The sequence below is a fragment of the Geotrypetes seraphini genome, chromosome 11, assembly GCF_902459505.1.
Source record: "Geotrypetes seraphini chromosome 11, aGeoSer1.1, whole genome shotgun sequence".
Taxonomy (NCBI): Eukaryota; Metazoa; Chordata; class Amphibia; order Gymnophiona; family Dermophiidae; genus Geotrypetes; species Geotrypetes seraphini.
In genome coordinates, this window is record NC_047094.1 from 128,914,284 (window position 1) to 128,927,732 (window position 13,449).

General features: G+C 45.8%; 1 protein-coding gene across 6 annotated transcripts in view; it reads right to left on the reverse strand.

The window, feature by feature from the left end:
* Window positions 1–13,449, reverse strand: part of GRAMD1A (GRAM domain containing 1A) — a 275,350-nt gene that overhangs the window by 172,264 nt on the left and 89,637 nt on the right. For all 6 annotated transcript variants that reach the window (XM_033914365.1, XM_033914366.1, XM_033914364.1 and 3 more), the window contains 3 exons: window positions 1,499–1,583; window positions 1,208–1,311; window positions 417–512 (listed from right to left, as the gene is read on the reverse strand). In XM_033914365.1, coding sequence (XP_033770256.1) covers window positions 417–512; window positions 1,208–1,311; window positions 1,499–1,583 — 285 coding nt within the window. The remainder of the gene's footprint in view (window positions 1–416; window positions 513–1,207; window positions 1,312–1,498; window positions 1,584–13,449) is intronic.

Below are 13,449 nucleotides of genomic sequence, written 5' to 3' on the forward strand. Positions count from 1 at the left end.
TAGTGAATCAGGTGTATAGCAGCGATTGTTGCTAAACCTGTGAAAACTGGTGTAGCGACGATCACTGACTTTAGTGAATCAGGGCCTTTGGCACAGAAAATTAAAACAGGTTTCAGCTAGTGTAAATCTTCATGCCTAAAACTTTGCTGTGGATCCCAGCACTAAGTATATTCTATAAATGGTGCCCAACTTGGAGTGCCATATATAGAACAGCACTTAGCATGCATTTTTTTCAGCGATAATTATTCAGCACAATATATAGAATTTATCCTATTTTGTGTACAGCACTGCTATAGAAATTTTCATAGAAATTGTTGTAGTAGTAGTATCAGTGACTCTTCCCCACTCTTCACCTTGTCACACTATATGCATACTTGGATAACACTGGGGATCAGTGCCTCTCCCTCATTCCTCACCTTGTCACTCTCTGTACACACTTGAATAGCATTGGGGATTAGCTTTGCTGTTTTTTCTTTCTTGATGCATCTGATGTTCTTCAGCTGAATAGAGATCTGATATGTGAAAGAGAAGGATGGAGGCTGTGTTGATTAGTTCCCTGGTGAGAACCATTTATAGAAAAGCAAAGTAAACTGTACAATATAAGAGAGCCTGTTCAGGACAACCTGAAGAAAGAGTAAGGAGATACACTATATATGATGACTTCTTGATGAGAACCACAGACAGTTTGAAGAGAGTTTGAAGGTTCCTGTTAATGAATATGCTCAGCTTGTGGAAATGCAGCATGTGCATAGCAGGATTTAAATTTTGGGCACTCAAAGACAATGGGAAGTAAGAGGTCCTCTCTAGAATTCACTGGAAGGGTTTCCCCTCCCTTTTTATACTATTTCTGTCCAGACCTTCCCCCTCTCCTGGAATAAGTTCTGTTGTTGCTGCCATTAAATGCAGCGTGAGGCCTGTAAGTTCTGAATCGCTGTCAAATCCTGCGGCATCCTGCTTCCATCTCTTAAACAGGCTTCCATGTGAGGTCTGGGTCTCTGCAGGACCCATCGGTATGCAAAGGCTTGCAGGCCCCATGCTGAAATTTATGGCAAAACCAAAACTTAATAGGATAGAGCTCTGGAGTGGCAATACTCAATAGGATAGTTTTGCCTTAGTGGCAGTCCTGTATTTACGCAGGCAGCAATGATGATACTCTGGCACCTATGCCTAAATCTGAATTCAACTGCATGTGATCTGGGCAACTTACTGTGGTCTCCCAGCGGAAAATGTTGCTGTAGAAACAGATCCAGTTTTCAGATATGTAGAGGCGACCCTGGAGGAGGATGTCCCGTTGCAGGGCACAAGAATAATCTGAAGGGAGGCAAAGATCAGATAGAGATTACATGAGCTAAGAAATGATAAGGGGTGTACTGGCAAAGCTGCACACCAACAGGAATGACGTGCACTGGCAGAGCTGTGTGCAAAAAGCAATGAGGAGAACAAGCAGAGCTGCATGCAAAAAGGAAGGTGCACATACACACAAAACGACCTGACTCACCCACTATGAGCCTCTCAGTATCTGGCAGCTTCTTAAAGATTTTCCTGAAGTCTTCATTTCTCTGTTTATATGTCGGGCTGAGCATCTGCCAAGAAGAATCAAAATCCTGAGTACCATAAGGCAACAAATTTCAGAACCCCATCTTCTTGCCACCTTTCATCCTTCTGAAAAAGAGGGGTAGTGAAATTCACCTAAGCCCCACAGGTCTTTTATATAGGAAGAAGCTGTAGAAAAAGTGCAGAAGCTAGGCTGCTAGGGGGTAGGAGGAGGAGGAGCAGGAAGATCTCAGTACAGGAGGATAAGCTTTGGGCTGCCTTTCCTTCAGAATCCAAGCAGATGGTTTCTGCAAGGAAAGGGCTGAAAATTCCTAACCCAGGATAGGGGTAAGGGTAGGGTGGGGTAGGGGAGGGTGAGGAGAATAAGATCCAGTTGGGGGTGGCACTGATGGCATATCTTAGAAAGCCCAGTGTTAGGTTATCATTAAGTTTGTCAGATCAGAAAGAAGATGGTACATACAAGAGCTACCAGAGAGACTGAAGAAAATACTGGAAAAACTACAGCTATGTGCTGTATCCTGCTGGCAGGACTGGGGTTAATTAGAAGCCAGGAAGGGTTTGGCAAATGGTCCTTTCTGAACTGTGAAGCACCTTCCTTTCAAAGCCATTTATCCAAATGCCCAACTTAGTGCAGTTAAAGTGAGCAGGCTTTCACAACACCCACATATTTAGCTGCCCTGTTCTGAGGCTTGAGGGAAGAGAATAAGCCCAGAGACTTGATTTTCAAACTTACTAATTCTTGTATAACCATGTGTTGCTCTGGGGGAAATTTTCAGAGGAGAAACTGTCCATGCAGCAGAGGCAACAGAAAACATGAGTTGGGCAGGGTTATTGCCCCTGGCTAGGGTTTCCAGATGTCTGGGAAACCCCGGACATATCCTCTTTTTAGAGGATTGTCCAGGTGTCCTGACTGACTTTCCAAAACCCAGCAGTTGTCTGGGCTTTTGAAAGCTCTGGCCATGTCTGGAGGGCCTCTGAGCATGCGCAGATGATGTCACATGCGTCCGAGCATATTCAGAGGCCCCTGGACACAGCCCGAAGGTCACAGTTGAATTTACAAGGCTTTCTGTGGGCAGGGCTGAAAGCAGAATGAGGCAGAGCCAGGGTGGAACAGGGTAAGGCTATGGGTCCGGGGTTTTACCAAGGAAAATATGGTAACCCTACTCCTGGCAACAATGATAAAACAATTACAGACAATCTAAAACACTGCACTCAAACTGATCTACTCGCTAAGAAAATTTGACCATGTCACCACTGCCTACCTAGACTCACACTGGTTACCAATACAAGCGCGAATCCAATTCAAATTATACTATTATTCAAAGCAATAAATGGCTCAGCCCCCATTTACCTAAACAACTGCCTGAACCAAAATCTCGCCGCTAGCCAAAGAAGATCTAAGACTCCATTTACCTACCCCTCACTCAAAGGCACCCAGCGTAAGACGATGTTGACAGTCTGCTAGCGACGCAAGCAGCGAAATTGGACCATGCCATCTCCAACCTGCTGATGACAACAAGCGATTTCAAATCTTTTCGCAAAGAAATCAAAACCCATCTATTCAAAAAATGTATATAGATGTCATAACTCCAACCTGGATTTCCCTCAGTGTGACTCCCCCATCCTCCCTTCTTCACCAGTTACCCTTCCCCCTCAAAGCCCAAGCTTGTCAACTGCTTCCCTAACTGCATATAAACCGAAACTGCACTATATCCTATCTGTACAGCATCCCGAACTGTATATCCACTGGAATAGCCCAATCCTCCTTGCCATATCTCATTCCCTAAACTATACTACAGTATTCTTCTTGTAACTCCTCTGGAAATGTTCTTCTTCTTGTAACTCTTCTGGAAAAGTCCAGAAGTCTCTTTGTAATCATCCTGGAAATGTCCAGATGTCTCTTTTGTAATCCGCCCAGAACTGCAAGGTTGAGGCGGAATAGAAATCAGTAATGTAATGTAATTGACATGGAAAAGTCCCTTCATGAATCTGGAAACCACAGGATGAGCAGAGAGAGATTTCCCTTGGAGAGGCTGATGGAAAGCAGCAATTACACTAAGGTGGACTGGTATCGAAGTAGACTTGAGGCCAGAATGAGAAAGGTGCAAAAGATAGTCCAAAACTGAAAATAAGGAGGAATGTTGAGGTTCCTGATGATGAGAAAAACACCAAGTAGAAAATCTAGTCCACTTTTGGTGATAGCATTGTCTAGTGGCAGGCTTCCATGAAGCTTCCAAAACATCCCTCACAGGTTGTGAAAACTGGAGAGGAGTTAAGTTGAGAGGAACCAAGCTGTCAGGTGTAGAGAATGCAGGTTGGGATGAAGCAGAGATCCCTGATGCTGTGTAAGTAGCGAGGGAAAAACTGGTAGAAGGTAAGGCTCCCTGGTGCTGAGTTGAAGTAGAAGGGAGTACCAAGGTTATTTGGGCCACCGAGGATCAATCAGGATCATGGTGGCATGGTCTGATTTCACCTTGACTAGAGTCTTTTGAATGAGAGGGAATGGAGGAAACGCATATAGAAAGAGATTCGTCCAGTCCAGATGAAAGGCATCTGCCTCGAGGCGATGAGGAGTGTAGATCCTGGAGCAGAACTGAGGCAGTTTGAAGTTGTGGGGGGCAGCAAAGAGGTCTATCTGAGGCGTGCCCCACAGGGAGAAGATGTGATGAAGGGGGCGTGGAGTGGAGAGTCCATTCGTGCGGTTGCAGAAGATGACTCAAGTTGTCCGCCAAGGCATTGTCCACCCCTTGAATGTAGACAGCTTTGAGGAAGGTGTTGTGGCGAATCGCCCAATCCCACACTTTCAGAGCTTCCTGGCAGAGCTTCCCTCCCTGTTTGTTGATATAGTACATGGCGACTTGGTTGTCCGTGCGAATGAGGAGCACACAGTCGCAAAGTAGATGTTGGAAAGCATTGAGAGCATTGAAAATCGCCCTGAGTTCCAGGAGATTGATGTGGCACTGGCAGTCCATGCTGGTCCAATAACCCTGCGTGCGGAGACCGTCCAGATGAGCCTCCCAAGCATAAGTCGAAGAGTCGGTCGTGAGAACTTTCTGATGAGGGGGGGTGTGAAACAGCAAACCTCTGGACAGATTGGAAGAGAGCATCCACCAGCGAAGAGACTGCTGCAGAGCAGGAGTGATCTGGATGTGACGTGACAGAGGGTCGGAGACCTGCGTCCACTGAGAAGCCAGGGTCCACTGAGGAATCCGAAGGTGAAGTCTGGCAAAAGGAGTCACGTGAACTGTAGAGGCCATGTGACCCAGAAGAACCATCATATGTCTCGCCGAGATGGACGGGCGAGAGGACACCAAGTGACAAAGCTGAAGGAGAGCTTCCAGATGCTGAGGAAGAAGGAACACTCTAAGTTGAGTAGTATCCAGAACAGCTCCGATGAAGGGAAGAGTCTGGGAAGGTTGCAGATGGGATTTTGGAAAGTTGATCTCGAACCCCAGACTCTGCAGGAACCAAATAGTCCTCTGGGTTGCCAGGATGACTCCCTGAGACGTGGAATCCTTGATGAGCCAGTTGTCCAGGTTGGGAAACACCTGAAGGCCATGGTTCCTGAGTGCTGCGGCCACCACAACCAGGCACTTGGTGAAGTCTCTGGGTGACGATGCCAGGCTGAAAGGGAGCACTCGATATTGTAGATGAAGATGTCCCACCCGAAATCTGAGGTATTGACGGGAGGCCGGATGAATGGGAATGTGAGTGTAGGCCTCCTTCAGATTCAGAGAGCATAACCAGTCGTTCTGCTCGAGGAGGGGATATAGGGATGCCAGGGTCAACATGCAAAATTTTTCCTTGACCAGATATTTGTTGAGCACCCTGAGATCCAAAATAGGACGTACATCGCCCATCTTCTTTGGAACAAGGAAGTATCGGGAATAAAAACCCTTGTTCTGTTGAGCCAGAGGAACCAGCTCGACAGCCTGGAGCTGCAACAAAGCTTGAGCTTCCTGAAGAAGAAGGGCAGTCTGGGTCAAGTTGGAAGGATACTCTCTTGGAGGATGTTCCGGAGGAACTTGATGGAACTGAAGAGAGTATCCCTCCCTTACTATGGAAAGGACCCCGAGGTCGGTGGTAATAGTCGTCCGTCGGTGGTAAAAATGATGTAGACGACCTCCGATGGGGGAAAATCAGGGAAGGACAGAACGACGGACGTTATGCTCTCCATGAGACAGTCAAAAAGGCTGAGGAGCCTTAGGGACAGCAGATGGCTGAGGTTTCTGCTGCTGCTTTTGAGGGTGCTGCGTCTTAACAGGCTGGCAGATGGCAGGAGTCTGTTTAGGCGGGAAACGCCGCTGGTAGATCAACGGTGGTCGTGATGGACAAGGAGGAGCAGGCTTGGGCTTCGGACGAAGAATGGACTGGAAGGACTTCTCATGGTCCGAAAGCTTCTTGGTTGCCACCTCAATGGACTCATCGATCGGTACCCACACATGGAACATTGGCAAGCCTGTCCTGAAGATTGGAGTCCATGTCGATGGTCCTGAGCCACGCCAGCCGGCGCACTACCACTGAGCAAGCAGTAGCCCGAGCAGAGAGCTCAAAGGCATCATAGGAGGACTGCATCATCTGCAACCTGAGCTGGGATAATGAAGTGAGAACCTCCTGGTACTCAAACTGTGCTCTAGAGTCCAAATAGGGCATGAACTTTTGCAGGACAGACAGGAAAAATTCAAAATAGGTGATGAAATGGAAGTTATAATTAAGAACTCTGGATGTCATCATGGAGTTCTGATAAATTCTCCTGCCAAACCTGTCCATTGTCTTGCCCTCTCTGCCAGGTGAAACGGTGGCATACACCTGGGAGGGGTGAGACCGCATCAATGAAGACTCCACCAAGAGGGATTAATGGGAGAGTTGGGCACCGTTAAACCCCTTATGGTGGACCGTGCGGTACCTGGCATCCAACTTGCCCGGCACAGCGGGAATGGAGTAGGGTGTTTCAAGACACCGAACAAAGGTCTGATCCAGCAGCTTATGTAGAGGAAGCTTGAGGAATTCAGCGGGTGGTTGAGGAAGATGCATAGTCTCCAGATATTCCTTTGAAAACTTGGAACCGGTGTCCAGTTGAATGTCCAAATCAGCTGCCATCTGCCGAAGAAAGGAGGAGAAAGACAGCTGGTCAGCCAAAGCCGGGCCTCGAGAAGGACTCGATAAAGTCGAGGCCTCGGGATCCAATGAGGACGGGGATCGAGATGGAGAGAAGGACCCCAGCGTGTCCTCAAGCTCCGGCATCGGAGGAGGGGAAGTAGCCGGTGGAGAATATTCCAGAAAAGACTGTTTCCGATGAGGTGAGGCATGCCTGGACGAATGCATTGAGCGATGATGCGAGCTGTGTCTGGAAGCAGGCCTCGACACACGAGGCGAGTGGGTCTTCGCTGAAGCCCCCAGCGAGTGGATGGGGCTGGAAGCGGTGGATCAAAGCAGAGGTGGATAGCTGGAATCACCTCGAGGCACTCGCAAAGGCTCGAGCCCTTGCATCGAGTGAATCGGCTCCAACGGAGGCACTCGCAAAGACTCTATTCCTTGCATCGAGTGGATCGGTTCCAATGGAGGCACTCGCAAAGATTCTACTCCTTGCATCAAGTGAATCGGTTCCAATGGAGGCATGGGCAAAGACTCTGCTCCTTGCGATGCATGCATCGATGCCAGACCAGACACTCGCAGAGACTCTGCTCCCTGTTGAGAGTGTGCGTACTGCTGATGCACCGGAGGCGGCTCAATCATACGGGAGACCTCCGCTTGCACAGGCTGGATTTGAGAGAGAAGCTTGGGCCCCATGGTGGTAAAGAGCTCAATGAATTGCTTCTCAAGCAAGGTCTGGAACAAGGCCGGCAAGGATGGATCTGCACCAGCAATGGGACCACCTGCACGGGCCTCGCACTCCTTAGAGGCAGTGTGAGAGTGCTTGGGCTTAGCAGCCTTGGGCACTTTTAGCACTACCGGGGGTATGGGCTGCTGTGCTACCTGACCTGAGGAGAAGCAGGAAGGCATCGCAGCTGGCACCGAAGGCTGAGCCGGCACAAACGAAGCAGGCTTGAGGATGCTCGGGGCCGCAGAGGTGGAAGGCTGGAGAGCAGCGGCTGATGGCGAAGGCGAAGAACCCTTCGATGAAGACAGCTCCGTTGAAGACTCCATGCTGAACAGCGACTCCCACAAGAAGCAACGATGCTTGAAAGCAAGTGCAGTGAGTGTGGAGCAAGGCCCGCATGATTTCGAAAGGTGTTGAGGCCCGAGACACCGAAGACAGCGTCGATGAGGGTCCGTGAGCGAAATCGCGCGCTGGCACTTGACACACTTTTTGAAACCGGTAATAGGCCAGGACATAGGCCAGAAAAGCTCCGCCGCAAGATCAAAGCCGCGGGGCTACGGCCACGTGGCCTGCCCAGTCGAACGGATGGAAGAAATTTTTTTTTTTTTTCAAAAAACAAGAAAGCATGACAAAAAGCAATGATTCTGAGTAAAATAACCCAAAACCGCAGACTTTAAGAAGGCGCAAGTGAACTAACTTCACGCAGAGTCGAAGACAGACTTCTCGGCTCCGCGGAAAAGTAAGAACTGAGAAGACGCGCCCTACGCTGGGCTGGAAGGCACTCGCGCATGCAGACGACTCAAAACTTCGAATTTCTTCAAGCAAGACTACTTGTGAGGCGTCCGCATCGGGGCTCCGTTGGATCACGTCACCCATTAGTGAGAATACCTGCCTACTTGTCCTAGGATAAGCACTGCTTCTGACATTGTATAAAGCATAAAAATACTGTGAGGGAACTGGGCAGAGAAATCCCAGATGGTTCCAGGACTGTGATACAGAAAGTTAGATTTTTTTTCTTTGTTTGAAATACAGACTGGCGGAGCAGTTTGCTTTAAGCACATATTCTGATTGTGGAACTGTAGAATTGTTGAAACCTAGCTGAGCTAACAGGCGGTTTAGCTACCCAGGGCAAGTTTTGTGTTTTTGTTTCACCAAAGTATAAGCCATAAAAAAAGAAATAATTCACACTACACACCTTAGCTGGACATTTTTTATTTAATGCAGACACCCCTCTACCCTCCATGACTCGCTCAATCGCTCAATCGCTCAATCGGCTTGGATGACCCAGCCGAGGCTAATCCAGTCCAAGTCTTACCCGGTCACAATATGTTGAAAAGGGTGGGAGAAAGAGGGGAGCCTTGCGGGACGCCACAGGGGTTAATCCATGATTGTGGGTAGGATTGTTCACTGACAACTTGGTACGATCATTTACCAAGAAGCCCTTGAACCAGTTCAGTACTTGCCCGAGATTCCAATAGCATCCAAACAGCTGAGTAGAATGTCATGGTCCACCAGGTCAAATGAACTGCTCAGGTCGAACTGAAGTATTAGTGCATGATTCCCTGAGTTAAGTATGTGAGAAATGTGGTCCATGATGGAGTCTAGGGCGGTTTCAGTGCTGTGGCGTGTGCAGTATCCTGATTGGTATTCGTGTAGTTTGGAGAATTTATCTAGGTAGTTTGTCAGGGCAGTGTTAATCAGGCCTTCCATCAATTTGGTGAAGGGGATGTTGGTTACTGGTCTGTAGTTGGAGGTTAACGATACAGGATCTTTGTGGTTCTTCATGATGGGTGTGATGAGGATGTGGCCGAGATCGGTTGGGTGGGACCGTTGGATGACCATGGAATAAAGGGAGCACTAAAGGAGGACAAAGCAATCGCTGACAAACTGAACACATTTTTTGCATCTTTATTTACCGAAGAAGATGTACACAGCATACCGGAACCCATCTAGCTATATGTTGGAAACGAAGATGGAAAGCTGACAGGATTGACAGTCAGTCTAGAGGAGGTATGTAGGCAGATTGATAGGCTTAAGAGCGATAAATCTCCGGGACCGTATGGCATCCATCCGAGGGTCATCAAGGAACTGAAAGGGACCATAGCTGAACTGCTTCAACTAATAGCCAATCTGTCGATCAAATCAGGAAAGATTCCGGAAGACGGCGAATGTTACACCGATCTTCAAAAAAGGTTCGAGGGGAGATCCGGGGAACTACAGACCGGCGAGTCTGACCTCGGTACCGGGAAAGATGGTAGAGTCACTGATAAAGGACAGCATCATTGATCACCTTGACAGACACGAGCTGATGAGGATCAGTCAGCACGGTTTTAGCAAAGACAGATCGTGTTTGACGAACTTGCTGCACTTCTTTGAGGGAGTAAACAGACAGATAGACAAGGGCGATCCGATCGACATTGTATATCTGGATTTTCAGAAGGTGTTCGACAAGATTCCGCATGAACGACTACTTCGGAAAATTGCAAGCCATGGAATTGAGGGTAAAATACTCACGTAGATTAAAAACTGGCTGGAGCATATGAAACAGAGAGTGGGGGTAAATGGACAATACTCGGACTGGAAGAGCATCACCAGTGGGGTGCCGCAGGGCTCGGTGCTTGGATCCGTGCTCTTTAACATCTTTATAAATGATCTGGACATAGATACGACGAGCGAGGTGATTAAATTTGCAGATGATACGAAGTTATTCAAAGTAGTAAAGACGCAGGGGGATTGCGAAGATCTGCAACGTGACATAATCAGGCTCGAGGAATGGGCATTGACATGGCAGATGAGGTTCAACGTGGATAAGTGTAAAGTGATGCATGTCGGTAATAAAAATCTCAGGCATGAATACAGGATGTCCGGGGCGGTACTTGGAGAGACCTCCCAGGAAAGGGACTTGGGAGTTCTGATCGACAAGTCGATGAAGCCGTCCACACAATGTGTGGCGGCAGCAAAAAGGGCAAACAGAATGCTAGGAATGATAAAGAAGGGGATCACGAACAGATCAGAGAAGGTTATCATGCCGCTGTACTGGGCCATGGTACGCCCTCACCTGGAGTACTGCGTCCAGCACTGGTCACCGTACATGAAGAAGAACACGGTACTACTCGAAAGGGTCCAGAGAAGAGCGACTAAGATGGTTAAGTGGCTGGAGGAGCTGCCGTACAGCCAAAGATTAGAGAAACTGGGCCTCTTCTCCCTCGAACAGAGGAGATTGAGAGGGAACATGATCGAAACATTCAAGGTATTGAAGGGGATAGACTTAGTAGATAAGGACAGGTTGTTCACCCTCTCCAAGGTAGGGAGAACAAGAGGGCACTCTCTAAAGTTGAAAGGGGATAGATTCCGTACAAACGTAAGGAAGTTCTTCTTTACCCAGAGAGTGATAGAAAGCTGGAACGCTCTTCCAGAGGCTGTTATAGGGGAAAACACCCTCCAAGGATTCAAGACAAAGTTAGACAAGTTTCTGCTGAACAAGAACATACGCTGGTAGGGCTAGTCTCAGTTAGGGTGCTGGTCTTAGACCAGAGGGCCGCCGCGTGAGCGGACTGCTGGGCAAGATGGACCACTGGTCTGACTCAGCAGTGGCAATTCTTATGTTCTTATGGTTGGGAATTTGCCATTAGTCACTTGTTGTGAGATCCAGTCGTAGAGCAAGGCCCTTTACAGAAAGGATGGTAGATGCATGGGAACAGTCTCCCGGAAGAGGTGGTGGAGACAGAGACTGTGTCTGAATTCAAGAAAGCCTGGGATCTCTTAGAGACAGAAAGAGATAATGGTTACTGCAGATGTGCAGACTGGATGGGCCATTTGGCCTTTACCTGCCATCATGTTTCTATGTTTGTAAGAAATTTGACAATGTCTGGATGAGCAGCCAAAGAGTCTTTCAAAGGCTGAGGATCAAAACAACAAAGACTGGTAATCTAAACCCTCAGACAGCCGATGGTCAGACCCTTTTCCAACCCTTCTTGAAGGAATGCGAGAATCAATGGTACCAACAGCAAGACTGGATCCTTGCGCTTCTGGACATACCAAGATTGTTATCAATCCTAAGATTATTTAATTGATACTTGAAAATTCTATGTAACAAAATGGTGTTGTGTTGTGTTAATGTGCCATACAAAAAAAATATATATATATAATGTAAATATGTCACATGGTGAGCAAATAATATGTTACATAAAATATAAGAAAGAAGACCAGTGTTCGTGAAAATTGTGAAAATATACAAAAAATGAAAATATAAATATGTATATAAAAGTAAATAACAAACTTGTAAGGAATAATGTGAATAATGTGCACCACGTGTTCGGTTTAAGACACATTATTCCTTACGAGTTTTATTAGTTAGATATGTTGTCTTATCTTAATAAAGATATCACTCTGTAATTTTTCTACTGATTTCGTTTTGTGGATGCTGCCTAACTTTTCCTTGTAGATATACTCATTATGTGGGTTGGCTTTTAGATATTGGGTTCAGAAAAGCAATTGTGATATGGTTTTATCCAGATTATAACCCTGTTTAAATTGCTCTTTATGAGTTCACATTAGTCAGACACGTTTATTCATTTATTTACATGTCTCATAGATTTGCTTCGTTTATGCAATATAGACATAGTTTTATATATTTTTTCCTATTGACTCCGGCTCATGCGTGTCGTTACACCTTTTCTAGTAAACCTTATCATGTGGGCTAATTTCTAGATATACGGTTCCATATGCATTGTAACCTAGACTTTTCTGTTATGTTTTTATTATGAATTTCATATTTATTTTTTGAGAGTTTGGTTTTCTAACATATCAAATGTCAATACGCTACTATCGCAATAATATTTTAAGATTAACTTATAACTTTCTATTTTTAGATAGCTATTATAACCCAGCCTATAGATTTGGAATAAAAGAGTTTTTATATGCATATATTTATTTATATATTTCTATGTTTTTAGCTATATGTTTACATATTCCCATGTTTTTATGTTTCCTCCATAATAGTTTGCTGTTTACATTTATGCGGTTTGTCTCATACCTTATTTACCATGGTAGGTTTCTTCTAATTATAATCCATACTCACATGTTATCAGTTCAAGCACTTTTATTATTTTAATTTTGTCTCATTTATCTCACACCAGAATATCATCACATTTATCATCCTCACACTAGGAAATCATTTTTATGCATGTCTTCATTCTCATACCAGGAAATTATTTTCATGCATGTCTCTATTTAATTAGTTTTTGCATGTTATTTATGTGATCCACCATATATATATATATTTATATTTTCATTTTTTTAATATTTTCACAAACACTGGTCTTCTTTCTTATATTTTATGTAACATATTTGTTCACCATGTCACATATTTACATTATTTATATATATATATATATATATATATATATTTATTTATTTATTTATTTATATTTTCTTGTATGGCACATTAACACAACACCATTTCGTTTTGTCACATAGAATTTTCAAGTATCAATTAAATAATCTTAGGATTGATATTTATCAGGACCCCTGAGGAAAGCGTGTTGTCCGAAACACGGACCTTGTCGGGTCCCTTGGTTGGTAATAAAGTTGTATATTTACTGCATTTTATTATTGGTACAATAAACATTGCCTGCATCCTGTACATAGCCTACAGTTTTTGTTTGGTTTGTCCTTGTTGTTCGGTATACTGCAGACTCTGTTGGATTTTCCTTTTGTTGCCATACCAAGATTGATAACATTTCCAAGCCTTTGCATAGGCTACTATAATAATAATCTATAATAATAAAATGGTAAGCGCGCATGCGCACTCTTACCCCTTGTTCCCTGAGTCCTGATCTGTTGGGCTGTGGCCACATGAGTGCGCATGCGCGCTTACCATGCATCTCTCTCTTTCTCTCGCAGCAGCCTTCCCGGCTCCTGCCTGACTCACAGCAGGTAACACGCCGCGACTCTCCCCCCCCCCCACTGGCACCGACCCTACCCAGCACACCCAAAACCCCTGTTGACCCTCCCAGCCGCACCTCCCACCGCGAGAAAAACACAAACCTCCCGGCTCCAGCAGCATCCAGGCA